The sequence below is a fragment of the Centropristis striata genome, chromosome 14 (genome assembly GCF_030273125.1).
Source record: "Centropristis striata isolate RG_2023a ecotype Rhode Island chromosome 14, C.striata_1.0, whole genome shotgun sequence".
Classification (NCBI taxonomy): domain Eukaryota; kingdom Metazoa; phylum Chordata; class Actinopteri; order Perciformes; family Serranidae; genus Centropristis; species Centropristis striata.
Genome location: NC_081530.1, coordinates 3,511,228 through 3,529,613, shown reverse-complemented (window position 1 = coordinate 3,529,613; position 18,386 = coordinate 3,511,228). Strand labels below are relative to the sequence as shown.

Here is an 18,386-nt window from a genome sequence, read left to right as displayed (position 1 = left end):
ATTTAGGTAGGCAGTTACGTTCACACTGCCATTGTTTTTAGATAGATAGATAGATAGATAGATAGATAACTTACTTATTTACTTATTTATTTACTTTATTCATCCCCGAAGGGAAATTTCGGTTGTCACAGTGGTCTGGTATTCAAGTACAATAAAATACAATAGAATAAAACACTGAGGTAGCATAAATAAAAACAACAATAGAAAAAAAACACAGAATAGAACAAGGAAACTTAAGCTTATATAAGTGTTAATAATGGCATAATACAGCTAATAGCAGGCTATAAGAGATTTATAAGCACTAATAAGAAACTTGTTAACAGTTTGCAAATGCTTAAGAACATTAATAAAAGCCTCATGAGTATCTTATAATTCTTCATAATAGCATTACAAACACCCATAACCCACCCATTATGTCTTTGCCATGCCTTTATTAATCTTTTGTTTGCTTATTGATATTAAAATATACTTTATTGATCACCTATTATAAGTTAACTATGCTTTTTGCAGCTAAAGGGATCTAAAGCGAGAACAATGCCTTATTACTTGTTAATTAATGGTTATTAAGGACCTTAATATAAAGTGTTACCAATTACTTTAAATATGAAATAATAAATGTAGCCATTAGTTAACTGTTAAAATGTGACAGTTTGATATTTCTGTTTAAATTTGCTTCTTACATGTATCTCTGTTAAAAATCCCCCTATTTACTTGCTGTCTTATTTAATTTTGCCATTTATTTTTATGTATTTTAGCATTTTTTTCCCCAAAATTTTTTCTAACCTGTGTAATGGCAACAGAAAGTTTGCTGATGTAGATAAGCTCACTGTGACCCCTGACCCCATGACACACTTTGAAGGACAACACCTCAGTGGCATGAATAAAGAACAAATGTACAAAGAAAATACATAAATAAATAGGTTTGGGGAAATAAATAGGGGGAAATGCAAAGAAGCCCCCAACCCAAACACATTCAGAAATGCATGTAAAAATGTTTCAAACTACAACAAATTAATATATAAAGGGAAAATCAAATGGGGCAGTAAATGAATATGGGAATTAATGTACAAGTAAATAAATGAACCAAAAATAACAAATCTATGTTATATCAACTCAGGGCTACATTTATTTTTAATGTGCATTTAATTGCACATGAATATCTTTTGAGTAGTTTAATCAGGTTTATTCTAATATCAGACCCACATGCTCTTGATTGCCTTAGAAGCAATAAGAAAATGTGTTTGTAGTAGCTACATTTAAATCGAACAAAACATAGCCATATTCATATAAAAGATAATTAAATGCCTCATTAGCTTGAATACATTTTTTCATTTAATATGGTCAGGTTTTTTTTCAAACTTTATTGCACAATACTAGTTCAATCAAGAATCTCCACTATGCATTCCCCCCAAAAATACAAAGAACAAAAACAAAAACAACATTCTGCAAGGCAAAGAGTTGATTAAACAACAAAACTATCATCTCAGTAAGTCAAGTGGACACAGACACAAACTCCAATAGAGATATAAAAGTATAACAATAAACTATGACATTAGAAAATAAAATAAATAATAAATACAGGCAACAATACAGACATTAATATGGTCAGTTAGTTATTGAAGTAATAATAATTTGGTGGCAGCATCACCTGCCTCTCTTCTGTCTTTATATGTGCACGTATTTACACATCAGAACCACCAGGGGGAGGCACTGAGCTGTGGGGACATGAACAGTAATATAAAGCATGATTAACCCATTTGTGCACAAAATATTTTTTTTTGTAATATAAGGAACAATTCTTACCTATTTTTTGTTCAAACAATATCTCATTGTACACTAAAGGAACCCAGAATGTGTCCATTGTATAATAGTTTAATTGTGCAATAAAAGCATATATATATATATATATATATATATATATATGCTTATATATATATGTGTGTGTGTGTGTGTGTGTGTGTGTATATATATATATGTATATATATATATATATATGTATATTTTAAAGATCATTCTCACTATACTGCACTTTCAAAATAAAAGAAATGTGTCCATTGTATCATAGTTTAATTGTACAATAAAAGCTTTATATATATATATATATATATATATATATTTAAAAAATATATTTAAAGATCATTCTCACTATACTGCACTTTCAAAATAAAAGAAATGTGTCCATTGTATCATAGTTTAATTGTACAATAAAAGCTTTATATATATATTTAAAAAATATATATTTAAAGATCATTCTCACTATACTGCACTTTCAAAATAAAAAAAGTAATTGTGCCCAAAAATGAGTCTGAAGTCAAAGTTGAAATATGAATATAGTCTTTTTTCATTGAGACAAATATATAATAATTACATATAAATAGTACATACATGCATATCAGACACAATTTAAGAGCATCAAGAAAAAGAACCTATCTACAATAACTCCCCAATCAAGTACTATAACATATGCACATAAACAATATACACAAACACGTATACATACATAAATGTAGTTACATTATCATCAAATTAGATTATGTACAAAGTGGGGTTAATGAGTCAAAACCAAGCAGCAAAGGAAACATTTTAAAAGTTATGATTGTTTTGTTTTTTGTTTGCATTTTTCATGCTTTATTTTATAGCATATATATATATATATATATATATAATATATATAGACTCAGCCTTAGTGCTACATTATTACTCTACCAGTGAGCCACCAGGACACCCTGTCATAATTGTTTAACAATAATACAAATATATAATTAGATAAACAATCTTTATTATTGTATATTTAGTCTTTGATCACATGTGGGACTGCTGTTTTGTTCCTAAAATATAATGGAACCTATGACAAGAACAGAAAACTAGATGCAGTATGATTAGAAAAGCAAATTTATCCGATTTTGAAAATGTCATGTTTGTACACAGATAGATAGATAGATAGATAGATAGATAGATAGATAGATAGATAGATAGATAGATAGATAGATAGATAGATAGATATACTTTATTATATATATATAATTACAGTGTAGCAGCAGCATTACACACAGAGACAATGACAACACAATTAAATAAAAAGAACAACCTAGGCATACTTCAAGCAATAAAATATAAAAATACAATAAAAAATACAATAAAATGTAATGTTAAAAATAAAGGCAAGCCCAGAAAGCCCTTTCACAAGACTAAATCAAAAATGTAATTTGCAGGCAGGAATTAACAGACTAAAGATGTGTCTGTGATTTAAAAAAAAAAAAAAAAAGATAAAAGACCAATAAATGTTCCCCTCCCCAACACTAACACTCACATGCATACACACACACAGATTCATGAACATGCATACATGCACCACCCCTTATTTTCTCATTAGTCTATTTTAGTATATCTTAGTATTTTATATAATATATATTATAATATATGTTTATTCCTTTTCTTGGAGATCCTCATTTGGGGAATACCAGTTTGCCTTGTTTATATGTTTGTCTGTTTACCCTATGTTTTGTTATTGACTTTGTGAATATATACCTTTAAAAAAAAGGGGAAAAAAATGCAAGGTACAATATTGTAAAGAAAACGAAATGACTGTCTTCTATCTATCTATCTATCTATCTATCTATCTATCTATCTATCTATCTATCTATCTATCTATCTATCTATCTATCTATCTATCTATCTATCTATCTATCTATCTATCTATCTATCTATCTATCCATATAATTACTATGAATTAAGCGCTGTCTTCACTGTAACCTCAGTAATTTTAATAAACCATACTGAATGAATTAGTTAAATAAAATACAGCCATTAAAAATGTGTACAAGAAGAGACTTAGAAAATATCATAGATATATATATCATATATTTTATGGGAAACAGCAAGCTACCTACAAATATTGCCCAGAATGCATTGTTTTCTACAGTATAATACCTTTTTTAATGGAAAACAGTATATTACTGTCACAATTTGGCTGTTTTCTTACAGCAATTTGTTACAGTGTACCTTAAGTGGTGACAGCTCCATTATATAGTGTTATAAAGCAATTATTAAAGGTTCATATATAGTTTATAAATGCTAAATAGAGAGTAAGTCATTTGTTTCCCCCTACAGCATTCAGTCAGATGATATGCTGTAAATAATGCTAATATGTGTGTGCATGCATGTGTCATCTAAGGACCAAGATGATCCTAACACAGGACTGTTTGTGTGATTATGTTGTTGTTGTTGTTGTTGTTGCTCAGAGCAGTGCTGTCTTTATAATGGTCAACCCAGCCTCAGGTCCTTCAGCAACCTTGGCTCCCCTATTAGCCTATGTTGATGCATCATCACATGAAAGAATGCATTCTTCTTCTAAACTCAAGGAAAAAAACACTTAACACGCTGATTCTGCAGCCGGCGTCATACGACTCACCAGCTGCCTGCAGTGGCTTCATGAAACATTCTGCTTTATGGATTATACCTCGGGGATAAATGTTTTCTCACTTTGATGTATCAACATAACCTCTGGCATGTTTTTAGACAATTCATCCTTTTATCTGCTCTCGCTGACTTTGATCACCTGGCGAGGCGTCTGTAAATCAACTCACCATCTCCCTTCCCTTTGGTGTCAGAGTCTCTGTTTTCTCGAACCTGGAATCTCACAGGAATCCGTGAAGTAGCCACGGAGTCTGTTTTTAGTCATTTTGTGTCTTTTTTGAGTCATTTGTGTCTTTTTTTAGTCATTTTGTGTCTTTTTTTAGTCATTTGTGGCTTTTTTTTGGTCATTTTGAGTCTTTTTTTAGCCACGGATTCGCTTAACTCAAAATCTGTGAAATAGCCACGGAATCACTCAAATTTCCGTGAAACTGACACGGATTTCGCTACAATGCAAGTTAATGACAGTCATATCCCGTGGCTATTCCATGGATATTTGTTCCTATTGGTTTGTTCCAAGTCACGTGACTTTCAAGGTCCCGGCGGTTTTTTAGTCATTTTGTGTCTTTTTTTTTGTCATTTGTTGTCTTTTTTTTTTGTAATTTGTTGTCTTTTTTGGTCAATTTGTGTCTTTTTGTGGTAATCTTTTGTCATTTTGTGGTCAATTTGAGTCCTGTTTTGCTTAATTGTATGTAATTTTTGGTCATTTTGTGTCTTTTTTTAGTCATTTTTTGTCTTTTTTGAGTCATTTGTGTCTTTTTTTAGTCATTTTGTGTCTTTTTTGAGTAATTTGTGGCTTTTTTTTGGTCATTTTGTGTCTTTTTTTTAACATGGTCTCACAGGAATCCGTGAAATAGCCACGGATTCGCTTAACTCAAAATCCGTGGAATAGCCACGGAATCACTCAAATTTCCGTGAAACTGACACGGATTTCGCTACAATGCAAGTTAATGACAGTCATATCCCATGGCTATTCCATGGATATTTGTTCCTATTGGTTTGTTCCAAGTCATGTGACTTTTAAGGTCCCGGCGTTTTTTTAGTCATTTTGTGTCTTTTTTTTTTTTGTCATTTGTTGTCATTTTGTGGTCAATTTGAGTCCTGTTTTGCTTAATTGTATGTAATTTTTGGTCATTTTGTGTCTTTTTTTAGTAATTTTTTGTCTTTTTTTAGTCATTTTGTGTCTTTTTTGAGTAATTTGTGTCTTTTTTTAGTCATTTTGTGTCTTTTTTGAGTCATTTGTGTCTTTTTTTGGTCATTTTGAGTCTTTTTTTTGGTCATTTTGTGTCTTTTTTTAACATGGTCTCACAGGAATCCATGAAATAGCCACGGATTCGCTTAACTCAAAATCCGTGGAATAGCCACGGAATCACTAAAATTTCTGTGAAACTGACACGGATTTCACTACAATACAAGTTAATGACAGTCATATCCCGTGGCTATTCCATGGATATTTGTTCCTATTGGTTTGTTCCAAGTCATGTGACTTTTAAGGTCCCGGCGGTTTTTTAGTCATTTTGTGTCTTTTTTTTTTGTCATTTGTTGTCTTTTTTGGTCAATTTGTGTCTTTTTGTGGTAATCTTTTGTCATTTTGTGGTCAATTTGAGCCCTGTTTTGCTTAATTGTATGTAATTTTTGGTCATTTTGTGTCTTTTTTTAGTCATTTTTTGTCTTTTTTTAGTCATTTTGTGTCTTTTTTGAGTCATTTGTGTCTTTTTTTAGTCATTTTGTGTCTTTTTTGAGTCATTTGTGGCTTTTTTTTGGTCATTTTGAGTCTTTTTTTTGTCATTTTGTGTCTTTTTTTTAACATGGTCTCACAGGAATCTGTGAAATAGCCACGGATTCGCTTAACTCAAAATCCGTGGAATAGCCACGGAATCACTCAAATTTCCGTGAAACTGACACGGATTTCGCTACAATGCAAGTTAATGACAGTCATATCCTGTGGCTATTCCATGGATATTTGTTCCTATTGGTTTGTTCCAAGTCATGTGACTTTTAAGGTCCCGGCGGTTTTTTTGTCATTTTGTGTCTTTTTTTTTGTCATTTGTTGTCATTTTGTGGTCAACTTGAGTCCTGTTTTGCTTAATTGTATGTAATTTTTGGTCATTTTGTGTCTTTTTTTAGTCATTTTTTGTCATTTTTTAGTCATTTTTTGTCTTTTTCTAGTCATGTTGTGTCTTTTTTGAGTAATTTTGTGTCTTTTTTGAGTCATTTCTGTCTTTTTTTTGGTCATTTTGAGTCTTTTTTTTGGTCATTTTGTGTCTTTTTTTTAACATGGTCTCACAGGAATCCATGAAATAGCCACGGATTTGCTTAACTCAAAATCCGTGGAATAGCCACGGAATCACTCAAATTTCCGTGAAACTGACACGGATTTCGCTACAATGCAAGTTAATGACAGTCATATCCCGTGGCTATTCCATGGATATTTGTTCCTATTGGTTTGTTCCAAGTCACGTGACTTTCAAGGTCCCAGCGGTCAGAACAAAAAACATGGCGGACAGTTCTCTCATTTTTAGTGAAAAAAAAACAATATTTTGACTTAGTTTCTGCATAAAAATGGATTTTGATCACATTTCTAGCGAGAAATATATGTTTTATTTTCTAAATATTCACTCAGTGAATGTACATAATCACTTTGTATGTTGGAATAGCCACGGGATATGACTGTCATTAACTTGCATTGTAGCAAAATCCGTGTCAGTTTCACGGAAATTTGAGTGATTCCGTGGCTATTCCACGGATTTTGAGTTAAGCAAATCCGTGGCTATTTCACGGATTTCTGTGAGATCATGTTGGTTTTCTCTCCTTTAACCTCCGAGATAAACGGAGTAACATTTGGGAACTACGTCAGATTAATTTAAAGTGCCTCATATGATCTCAGCGAGATTATAAATGTATTTTTTATTTATTTATTTTGTTCCTTTCATGAAACTGGACAACAAAATGTGTACAGAGACTCACTCTACACCTTCATGATTAGATTATTATTATTATTATATATGCTGTTGCTGACATTACTATTATTATTACTATATACTGTAATATACTACTATTATCATTATTATACCGGCCTTATTTATTATTATTATTACCATTACTATTATTATATATTTATATATTATATATCATATTTTATTTATAATTATTTTATTTTATTTTATATTGTTACTATTTATTTATTATTACATATTATATAATATATACTGTACTATTATTACAATTATATACTGTCTAGTCACTATAGCATTGTTGCCATCATATCATCAGTATAATCAGTATAATCAGTATATCTATCTATCTATCTATCTATCTATCTATCTATCTATCTATCTATCTATCTATCTATCTATCTATCTATCTATCTATCTATCTATCTATCTATCTATCTAGAAAGGAGCAGCAAGAAGAAAACATTTCTTATGTTTGTCTGCCCCTTATTTGAACAATAAAAATAAAAAAAAGATGGTCTGACATCACATACAATGGATTTTCAGTAGCCTACACCAACAAAACAAAACAAACAAAAACCCATACAAGTACATGTTATCATCTCAAAAACAAAAGACCAAAAAACAACTGATCATGAACAATCAGTTTAAGATTCTAGTACATATTGACAATTTTTTCTGCATTTATACATTTAAAAAAAAATCTATTAATGTCTGTACAACCTTTTAAATCCTGTAGTTGGGAATTCCATGCTATTCCATGCTCCATGCTATTGGTGCTGTGATATGGTGATATTAAATATATATATATATATATATATATATATATATATATATATATATGTATATAAATAGGGAATGTAATATAAATATGATATTAAAAAAAAACAATGTTGATGAGCACTACATTAAAGAAATTACATTAAATGCATATTATTAAATTAAATAGGCAAATTTGGATTGTTTTAAATGTCCCACGATTGCGCGTTGTTGCCATATGGAAACAATTTACCAACGACATCCCTTTAATATTCTATCATGTTTAAATAGGCTTATGAATCGTGCAATATAAGGCGAATGTACGGAAGAGGATTAGGGCCAGGTAGGAGAAAAAAATAATGAGAGGAGTGTCGTGATTTAATTTGAAGGTGTTTAGTATGTAATTTGTAGAGAAAAAAATATTTTTTTACCTAGAGAAAAAAGTCACTTTTTGAGTTGGTAAAGTAGACTGCAAGCTCCAACCTGCTTTTTCTCTACGTCTACATTTCTTTAAAAAAATCACATAAATTACCAGTGGTGGAATGTAACTAAGTACATTTACTCAAGTATTGTACTTAAGTAAAATTTTGAGGTACTTGTACTTTACTTGAGTATTTCCATTTTATGTAACTTTATACTTCTACTCCACTACATTTAGAGGCAAATGTTATACTTTTTACTCCACTACATATAGCCAGCAGCTTTAGTTACTTTTCAGATCGGGATTTAACATGAAAAACATGATCGGTTTAAAGTTTAAAGTGACATTTTCTAAATTAGACCTCATAAAAGCATATTAAATAGTTAAAATGAGCCCTACCTTGAAAATAGAGAAAATAAAATGCTGCTTATATAAATGCATCAATAATAATTATCAAATCATATACTGAGAATATATTTAACAATCTGAGTGGGGTCATTCTGCAAAACGAGTACTTTTACTTTTGATACTTTAAGTACATTTTCATGCTGATACTTTTGTACTTTTACTTCAGTAAGTTTTGAATGCAGGACTTTTACTTGTAGTGGAGTAATTTCACAGTGTGGTATTGGTACTTTTACTTAAGTAAGGAATCTGAATACTTCTTCCACCACTGTAAATTACACAAAAGCAGATTTTCTACCAACAATAGCTCATTTATGCGTCGGGGATTTTCTGCTACACCTTAAATATTGTGGTTATTGCTGATTTTATGACTGATGAAAATCAGCTTGTAGCTGCAGTAGAAAACAATTCTGATAGAAAACAATGTTCCTCTGATGACTTATTGACACGGGGTCAACGAACCGGTGAATATCTTTATCCCTGAACACAGAAAGTTGACTTTATTCTCGACATTTCGACTTTATTCCGGTAATTTCGACTTTTTTTGCTCGAATTGCATAATGAAAAAAAATCCTCTCATTATTTATTGCTCCTACCTGGCCCCACTCCTCTTCCCTAATAATGGCTATTGAGGTTATTCCTTTTACATTTCCCTATCCGATGTAAACCTGCTGGGGGGGGAGACTGTCACAGTCACAGCCCTGCTGACGCCAGTGATCATAGCTCGCTCACATGCACGCGCACACGACCACACTCCCCTCTCTGTCGGGAGCGCGCGTTTGAAGCACACCCCTCTCTCCTCCCGAGGGCGGAAGTGGGTCCATTTTTTCCTCAATCGGATAAGAGCGGCTCGAGGAGCTGCAGCCCGAGCAACACGCAGCCACGAGAGCGCACACCTTTATGTTTATGTTACCTGAGAGTAAACAGCGGCAACAACAACCAAGTAAGGGACGTAACTGGGCTCCGCGCGGTCGTTTGACCGAGTTTTCACCGGGTGCGGGGCACCGTTTTCCACGCTGCCAGAGAGGAAAAAAACCCTGCGCATTCCTCCACGCAGAGAGGGGACCGAGCGCCGGACTGAACGGGCGAGGGGGTCTGGAAGCGGCCCTCTTCACAAGCTGGACCGCTGAACTCACTCATACTCGTCCTGTGTGCTGTTTGGGCTGTGCTGGAGACTCCGTGGGTTTGTTTTAGATGACACGCAGCAGCCATGAGCTCGCTGCTTTGATGAATAATTTACGGTCTCGCGGTCCGAGGCTCGCGCTGCGACTCCCAGCCGACCGCTGGCTGCGCCCGACGGCGCCTGGATGGGCCCCGATGGTGGACTAGCGAGAAAAGCCACAACACGGGCCTGAATTGGAGAGCAAGAAAATAAAACACAATTTAATTTAATCATTTGATACTCCTCTGGGTGTCTGTTTTGTAGCGCAGAGCCTCGTAGTCATGTTGCCCAGTCGGTGGGGGAGGAGAGACGGAGCCCCCAGTATACTTCGATGCCGATCCAGTGTCACTCCAGTTTCGGGTTTATTTTATGAGCCTCCACGAAACACCATCGGACACTTGGTGTTGTCATCTTTCTAGTCTTATTTTGAAAGAGTGACGCGAATGCTTCACAAACGCCTTACATAACTGAATTGATATGGTCTTAACAGCCGAAGTATTTTCTTTTTGTTACCTCAGAAACAATCTTTGAAGAACTGCCTACCTCATTGTTTCACATCAGGTCAGAGTTATATAATACAGATCTAAGTCTGTAAGTCGATGAGCACCGTTTTCACTGTTAAACTGACTTTAATACCTCATGAATCTACCTCAAATACAACTTTTTTTTCTCTAAATAACACAACGGGCCGATGTGTCCCCTAATAAATACCTCAACATCATCGTTGCGCATGTTGTAAACTGAGCTTCTGTGTTTCGGCAAAGCTGCAGATGGCTTCGTTTCCAGACTCGGACCTGCAGACCTGCCCGCTCTGCAAGGAGCTGTGCGGCTCCTCTGCTCCTATTTCCTCCAGCTCTTCTACCTCATCATCTTCTTCACATACCTCGTCCTCCTCCAGCCAGACCACCAGGAGGCTCCACGTCCTGCCCTGCCTCCATGCCTTCTGCAGGCAGTGTCTGGAGGGCCAGCGCAGCCCCGGGGACCCGCTGAAGCTGCGGTGCCCCACCTGCGACCAGAAGGTGTGCATCTCCGAGGCCGGAGTGGACTCTCTGCCTTCCTCCAACTTCCTCTTCAGCAACCTGCTGGACGTGGTGGTGAGCTCAGAGGAGCAGACTCAGAACAAGAACGGCCACCACCATCACCGGGGAGGCTTAGGTGGAGGTTCTTCTGGCTTCCATCACCCTCATGTAAGCCTGCTGCACCCGAACCACCTGGGAGAACCTCAGTGCAGCTCCTGCGACGAGGAGAACCCAGCCACGTCCCACTGCCTTGACTGCCAGGAGTATCTTTGTGACAACTGTGTGCGGGCACACCAGAGAGTGCGGCTGACCAAGGACCACTTCATTGAGCGCCTGGGGGAGAACCTCCACCTGGGCCGGATCAACGTCAACAGCAACCCGGGCCAGCCGGGGGTGTCGGTGTCCCTTGCCCAGTCCCTGCAGAACAACTTTGCCCTGCTGTCCCTGTTCCAGGACCACATGAGCTTCTGCCAACACCACGACAATGAGGTGAGTAGGGCATAAAACTAACCTAGTGCACCTGGGAAGATGATCTATAGGTTCATTCATATGATTAACACAGTTTATATATGTGCAAGTTGCACAGAAATACGTTTTTTTTCCTATCTTTGGTGTAACTTATGTGTGTAGTGTAGAACCATACTGGGGGCCATTTGGCCTTAGGTTCAAAGGGAGCTGAGTGGCTCTTCACCTAGTTCCCTGGAGACAAACAGGCACGTGTTCTGAGCTGGATTTACATGCACACACAGACCTTTGCGTGCACACACACACTTATAAGCACAGACACATGCAGGGCCTGGTTAATCTGTACCACACCATCCATTGAGGGCAGAGAGAGGCCCCCAGTAGTAACTGCACACATGTTTCTGTGACTGTTAGAAGTCCTATCCATGGACATATTATGGAGATCTAGGTTTTCTCTGATAATGGGAAAGACCAGTTGGAACACGGGGCCCAAAGGGCTATTTTTTTCTAACTACAAAGGCCAGTGAAACAGGAAACCATCTTTTTCTTGGTTTAGTCATATGGTCAGGAAGAAAAACAAATAGCATTGGTAGGAGGTCTTGGAATGTAAATTTTATACCACTTCTGGTTTCTGTTGAGCTCAAGGAAGTTGTCCCTGCTGCTGGAGAATACACACCTCGCCCCCACAAGAGCATGAATAAGAAATTATTTAAGTAAATTATCAAAAAAAAGGTCTCCTAGTGTGGTCAGGTAAGTCAGAAAGTGCCAAGAGTTCCCAGTATATTTACGTTTACACTCTTAATAATTTAATAATCACATTTCTTCCAGAGGTAAAGCCATGTTAACTCTCTCATATAACCAATTAGCAGACTTGGGTTACACATTAATCGTTCAATTTACACTAGCATGTGTACGCTTTTCTGACTGTCAAATTGCAAAACACATAAGACGCAGCAGGATGCCATTCATTGTTAACTGAGCCTTGAAAAACAGTGGTGTGACATACAATATTTATTGAGGTTTAACTTTGTGAGAAAAATAAAATTGTTGCGCAACCTAAAGGGTTGGTACAAAATGCTTAAATTTAACAGTTATGATTTCATGGTTACAAATATACTTGAATTTTTTAACATAATTTGGTGTTTCATCTACACAATCAGTCATGTAAGCCAAAAATATTTTAAATGGAAAAATCCGGAGTTTAGTTTACAAGCATGGCAGAGAACCAGAGGTGGGTCAAAAAGTGAAAATGCAGCATTCCAAATGTATTAATAACTTTTAACATTGCATGCAATAATCCACTTCCAACCATCTCTCAACCATTCCTACTTATCATGCTACGATAATGCGTAAAGTTGGTGTTTTGCATGTCGGGTTGGGTTGGGGTGTATGATTAATGCATGTTTTTGTGGGTTGGGCTGTGTGGATTGGCTCACACACACTACATACCGGTGCTGTTTACATGTCATGTTTTGCTCCTAGAATTCATGTTTTGCTCCTAGAATTCAGGCTATGCCATTGTATTTCAAAATAAAAATGTGAAAAAAAAAAAAATTGCCAGGACATGTATACGAAAAGCAACACATGTAAAGTGGGATTCCCTTTTATTTTGTTTGTTAAAATGTGCCGAATGTAAATACAAATGCAGTTATATCAATCCAAGAGTAATTCTGTCTGCAGTTTTCAAAACATGAAGCACCCAGTCACTAAAGCCCAGCTCAAATTTCCAATTAAGTTTTTGTCGTGACCCCCACCCCCCCACCATCCATTGCCAGTAAATAGGGGAGCACAGTTTTCCAGTAAGGGCTTCATTTCCCTGTAATGCCTCACTCACTCACTGTGCTTCAGCCCTGGGGGAGGGAATGACACAGGAGAAGGCTAGTCTTTCTTTACCTATGAGCACTCCGCAAGCAGACTCATTGTCCATCACACAGCTCCACATCCATCATATGTTGTAATGCTTCCTCACATGGCCAGTTCTTCTTTGGGAAAGACCAGTTCTGGCCTGTTTGCACTTTTTAGGGTTTTCATATTTGGTGTTGATGTGTCAAGTGTAACTCTTGTCCAGTGTAGATTTACTTAAACCAAATCCAAGGGACTATGATTTTGTGTTGATTTTGGCAGTAGCTGTGGACAAAAGTGGTAGTGTTTCTATGGTGTGTTGTAAAGGCCTTGATCTGGCTAGTGTGTGCTTTTATTTTGGAAATAAGTGAAAGACGCAACTTAAATGCAGTTGTTTGCAGGATGTATAGCATCTGTTTGAGTTGGCAGTTATTTACGATATAGTCTAGATGGAATTGTCCAAAAAGTGAAAGTGAGGAGCATTTATGGGTACAAGTCAGGAACCGGCCTACTTTACTTATTTCAAGGGTGCTGAATCCAAAAAAAATGGTTCCCAAGCGAAATTTTGAGTTTTTGACCTTCTCAATTGCATATCAAAATTGCGGCCAAATTGCCCATCTTGCTCAGTTGTAGGACCATTTTCCCTACGTTTTTTTGTAAGTAGGCAATCAAAGATCAAATATCAACTTTTAAGGTGAAATTAAGCATTATTTGTGTCATTTTTTTAAGGCCGATATACATATTCAATCAATATCACTTTTAAATGTTTCAGTAGGTATCTTGCATATATATATATATATATATATATATATATATATATATATATATACACATAAAAAAGGCACTGAGCCTCCACTATATCCTTGCTCTGACCCTAGACTATAGATCTAGAAACTTAATTTCCTCATCTTGATTGCCTACTTACAAAAAATCTAAGGGGAAATGGTCCAACAACTGAGCTAGATGGGCAATTTGGTTGCCATTTGATATGCAAATTAGAAGGTCAAAAACTCAAAATTTCACTTGGGAACCATTTTTCTTTGGACTCGGCACCCTTGAGATCTGTAAGGTAGGCCGGTTCCTAACTTGTACCCATAAATGCTGCTCACTTCTTATAGAAAGCCTTTTTTCTGAAATCCGTCTAGACTAATATGACAAAGGTGAACCAAAATTGTGCTGTAAATCGTTTATTCAGATTTTGTAGAGAATTGAACCTGGGGACATGCATTAAATATTACTGAATAGAAATAGCCAATTCACTGATGGTCTAGTCGGTATTAAATTGTGACTGTTTCATAACGAGTTAGACTCCTTTCAGAGGCTTTAATGCACAAGTTGCCATCTTCTAGTTTGTGTAGGAGTCAGTATGCTCCTGTGTCTGACCGTTTCTCTAACTTTCTGAAACTATCGATTCGTCATTCACGCCCACATCAGATGTGCGTAGGCGAGGAAGGAGCCAGGTGTTTGAACTTCTCTCTGTAGCTCCATTTTCTTTCCATTTTTTTTATTTATTTCACAACTATTTCTGTCACTTTTCACATGAACAGTAGAGTGCAGAAGAAGATTTGCACCATTATCCCCATAGTTAAACTAGGGCTGCAACTAACGACTATTTTAATAGTCGACTAGTCACCGACTATTGAAACGATTAGTCGACTAATCGGATAATTATTAATTTTTTCTTGAAATTAGCATGAAGTTGCTTTAATTATGTGTCAAATGATAATAAACACAAGAGCCCTAACCCTAACCAGTATTGTTTTTTAAACAATTTTAAACAATACTGGTTCCCCCGCTTAATGGAGTTCACCTTTTGAGGATCACGGTTCTAAAAAACTATAAACACATTTGATCTCCGAAGTGATTGGACAACGCGTCCTTTGACTAGTTCTGGTTGTGTGTATTCCAACCCTTAACCCATTGAAGCCTGGAAAGCGTTTACGTCGTTTTGTAGTATTTGTATAAGCTCTCAAATACTTTTTGAATTTCATTTCTATCTGCTACAGAGGCTGAAAAATCTATTATTTAGTAGAAGAGTTCACACTTTTTTTTCCAGAATTTTTCCAGAATTTCCAGAAAATTAGAGGCTTATTTTAAAATCGCCCAGTGGTTTTTCAGGCCTCAATGGGTTAAATCCTGCTGGTTCATTCATAAAATTGTTATTTCCTAAAGTCTGAGTGCAACCTGAGTGTTGACAGTGGTTATTTTCGCCTCAACGTTCATATAGTCTTTAACTGACCTTGTTACTATTTTGAATTCTATTGTCCAACAAAGCTCAGACCAGATATTTCTGTCATCTAGTTTTATGGCTTGTGGGAGTTGGTTACTGGGGAGAACAACAGAGCACTTTGCAGCAAGAAGAAGTTTGTTGCATGCAGCTGGTCTTTTACATTGTTGCTGCAGCACCACGATTTTTAATTTATAATTTTATTCATTTTTGCTACACAATCCTATTGAAGTAGATTTCCAGTGACTGTTGGTTATGTGTTGTTTTTGGTCTTTAGACCATCTACTGACTGGTTATTTCCTCTCATGCAGTTGTGTGAGTTGGAGAGCGTCTAGTTTCTGCCAGGAGCTGGTGTTACATGAGCTTGCCAAGGAATTTCTCCTCCCAGGAGACTGGTAGTGACGATGGTTACTGCTCAAACACCTAAACAACAGAAACATTTTGTTAGTTAGTTTATGATGGAAGTGTTCAGTCCCTTGAGTTTGACTGCATTCACACTCATACGTTTACATTTTAAAACAACACAAAAAACGATCTTTTCATGTTATGCCCCAGTCTAGGGGGCCTAGAGCACAAAGTGGAAAAGGCCCCACCTTCCCCATCTCCCAAGTAGCCACAAACAAAGATAAGTTTGAAGAATGGGTAAATATTTATTTACAAAGAGAACTTAGGTAAATACAAATATTCTTCAACTTAGGGTAAAGTGGCAGTGAAAAAAGGCCTTTAATGACTAACTGTAGTCAAGCCTGATGGTGTAATATCACACCTTAATCATATTAGTCTAGACGGATTTCAGAATAAAGGCCTTCTATAAGAAGTGAGGAGCATTTATGGGTACAAGTCAGGAACCGGCCTACCTTACATATCTCAAGGGTGCCGAGTCCAAAAAAAATGGTTCCCAAGCGAAATTTTGAGTTTTTGACATTCTAATTTGTATATCAAATGGCCACCAAATTGCCCATCTTGCACAGTCATTGGACCATTTCCCCTTAGTTTTTTGTAAGTAGGCAATCAAGATGAGGAAATTAAGTTTCCGGATCTATAGTCTAGGGTCAGAGCAAGGATATAGTGGAGGCTCAGTGTCTTTTTTATGTATATATCTATGCAAAATACCAACTGGAACATTTAAAAGTGATATTGATTGAATATTTATATCGGCCTTAAAAAAATGACACAAATAATGCTTAATTTCACCTTAAAAGTTGGTATTTGATCTTTGATTGCCTGCTTACAAAAAAACTTGGGGAAAATGGTCCAACAACTGAGCAAGATGGGCAATTTGGCCGCCATTTTGATATGCAAATGAGAAGGTGAAAAACTCAAAATTTCGTTTGGGAAGCTTTTTTTTTTTTTGATTCAGCACCCTTGAAATAAGTAAAGTAGGCCGTTTCCCGACTTGTACCCATAAATGCTCCTCACTTTCACTTTTTGGACAATTCCATCTAGACTATGTCTGACTGAAGACTTGACACCGTTGAAAGCTCTGTAATGCTGCTTCTGTTAAGGGTGACAAACGACCAGTTAGTCATGTTTCATAATGTTAAAGATAATGACCCCTAAATGACACAGGTCATGTTACGCTTAATCATGGCATATTTATTGGGCTGACACTAAAGCTTCGACCGCTGTCATGGTTATGAACATCCAAATGAGTATTTGAGTGCTTGTTTGTGTTTGAAATTAAATGGCGGGTAATGGTTCTGTCCATGGGTGACTGTAGAGAAGCATCCGAAGAAGTAAAAGGCAGTGGAAAGGAAACTTGATCCCAGTCGTCTTGAGTGTTGGAGACAAAGTGCGGACTGTGGATTTCACTGGGTGTAGCTACGATGTGGAAGATTTGAAGATTTTGTTGATTTAGTCATTTTTAAGTAGGCTATGTAGGCCATGAACAGCTAGAGTTAAGTTGTTAACCCATTTCTTGTTCGCTGAAAAAAGGCCTACTTGCATAATTCTGAAATATAATAACACATATATATCTATAGAAATATACTACATACACTACTGGTCAAAAGTTTAAGAACACACCAACTTTTCCAGAATTTAATTGAAAATTATGTAGTTTAATGTCTCAGTGTACTGAGATTAATGCACATTTGCAACATTTAAAATTCTTTATTGAGCATGATAGTGTTTTGAAAATAAAAAAAGATTCAAAATCACATTTTATGTTGGACTAAAGGACTAAAAAAAGACACAAAATGACCAAAAAAAGACACAAAATGACTTACAAAGACATGAAAAGAATTCAAAAATGGACAAAATAGCCCAAGACTCCATAGAGTTAAGTTGTTAACCCATTTCTTGTTCCCTGAAAAAGGCCCACTTGTATAATTCTGAAATGTACATTATCTTTCAGTTTTGGTTAACCTTACCTTTTTTTATTTACCTCTGGCAGTTCACCACTTACCTTCGTACCCTTTCAAGCTGTTCATTTGACTTGAACTGCTTGAATTTCAATAAAAAATGGAAAAATTGGGGCGAGACAAAGTGCGGACTGTGGATTTCACTGGGTGTAGCTACGATGTGGCTTCAGACTTGAAGATTTTGTTGATTTAGTCATTTTTAAGTAGGCTATGTAGGCCATGAAGAGCTCCCAGTGAAATCCATCTGCAGCTCTCAACTGTAGCACAGCAGCATTAATATTATTACGCTACAGCTTATAAATCTTTTCAACAGTTTTCATTTCAACTGGCCAGATTGGCAGCTACAGAGTAGTAGA

At 36.0% G+C, this 18,386-nt stretch overlaps 1 protein-coding gene across 1 annotated transcript in view; it reads left to right on the top strand.

Moving 5' to 3' along the window:
* Window positions 1-9,783: 9,783 nt before the first annotated feature.
* The window catches only part of trim71 (tripartite motif containing 71, E3 ubiquitin protein ligase), a 47,907-nt gene continuing 39,304 nt past the window's right edge, over window positions 9,784-18,386 (top strand). Inside the window, exon 1 of the mRNA XM_059349656.1 lies at window positions 9,784-11,622. Within this exon, the coding sequence (XP_059205639.1) occupies window positions 10,885-11,622 (738 nt within the window). The 5' untranslated portion in view covers window positions 9,784-10,884. The remainder of the gene's footprint in view (window positions 11,623-18,386) is intronic.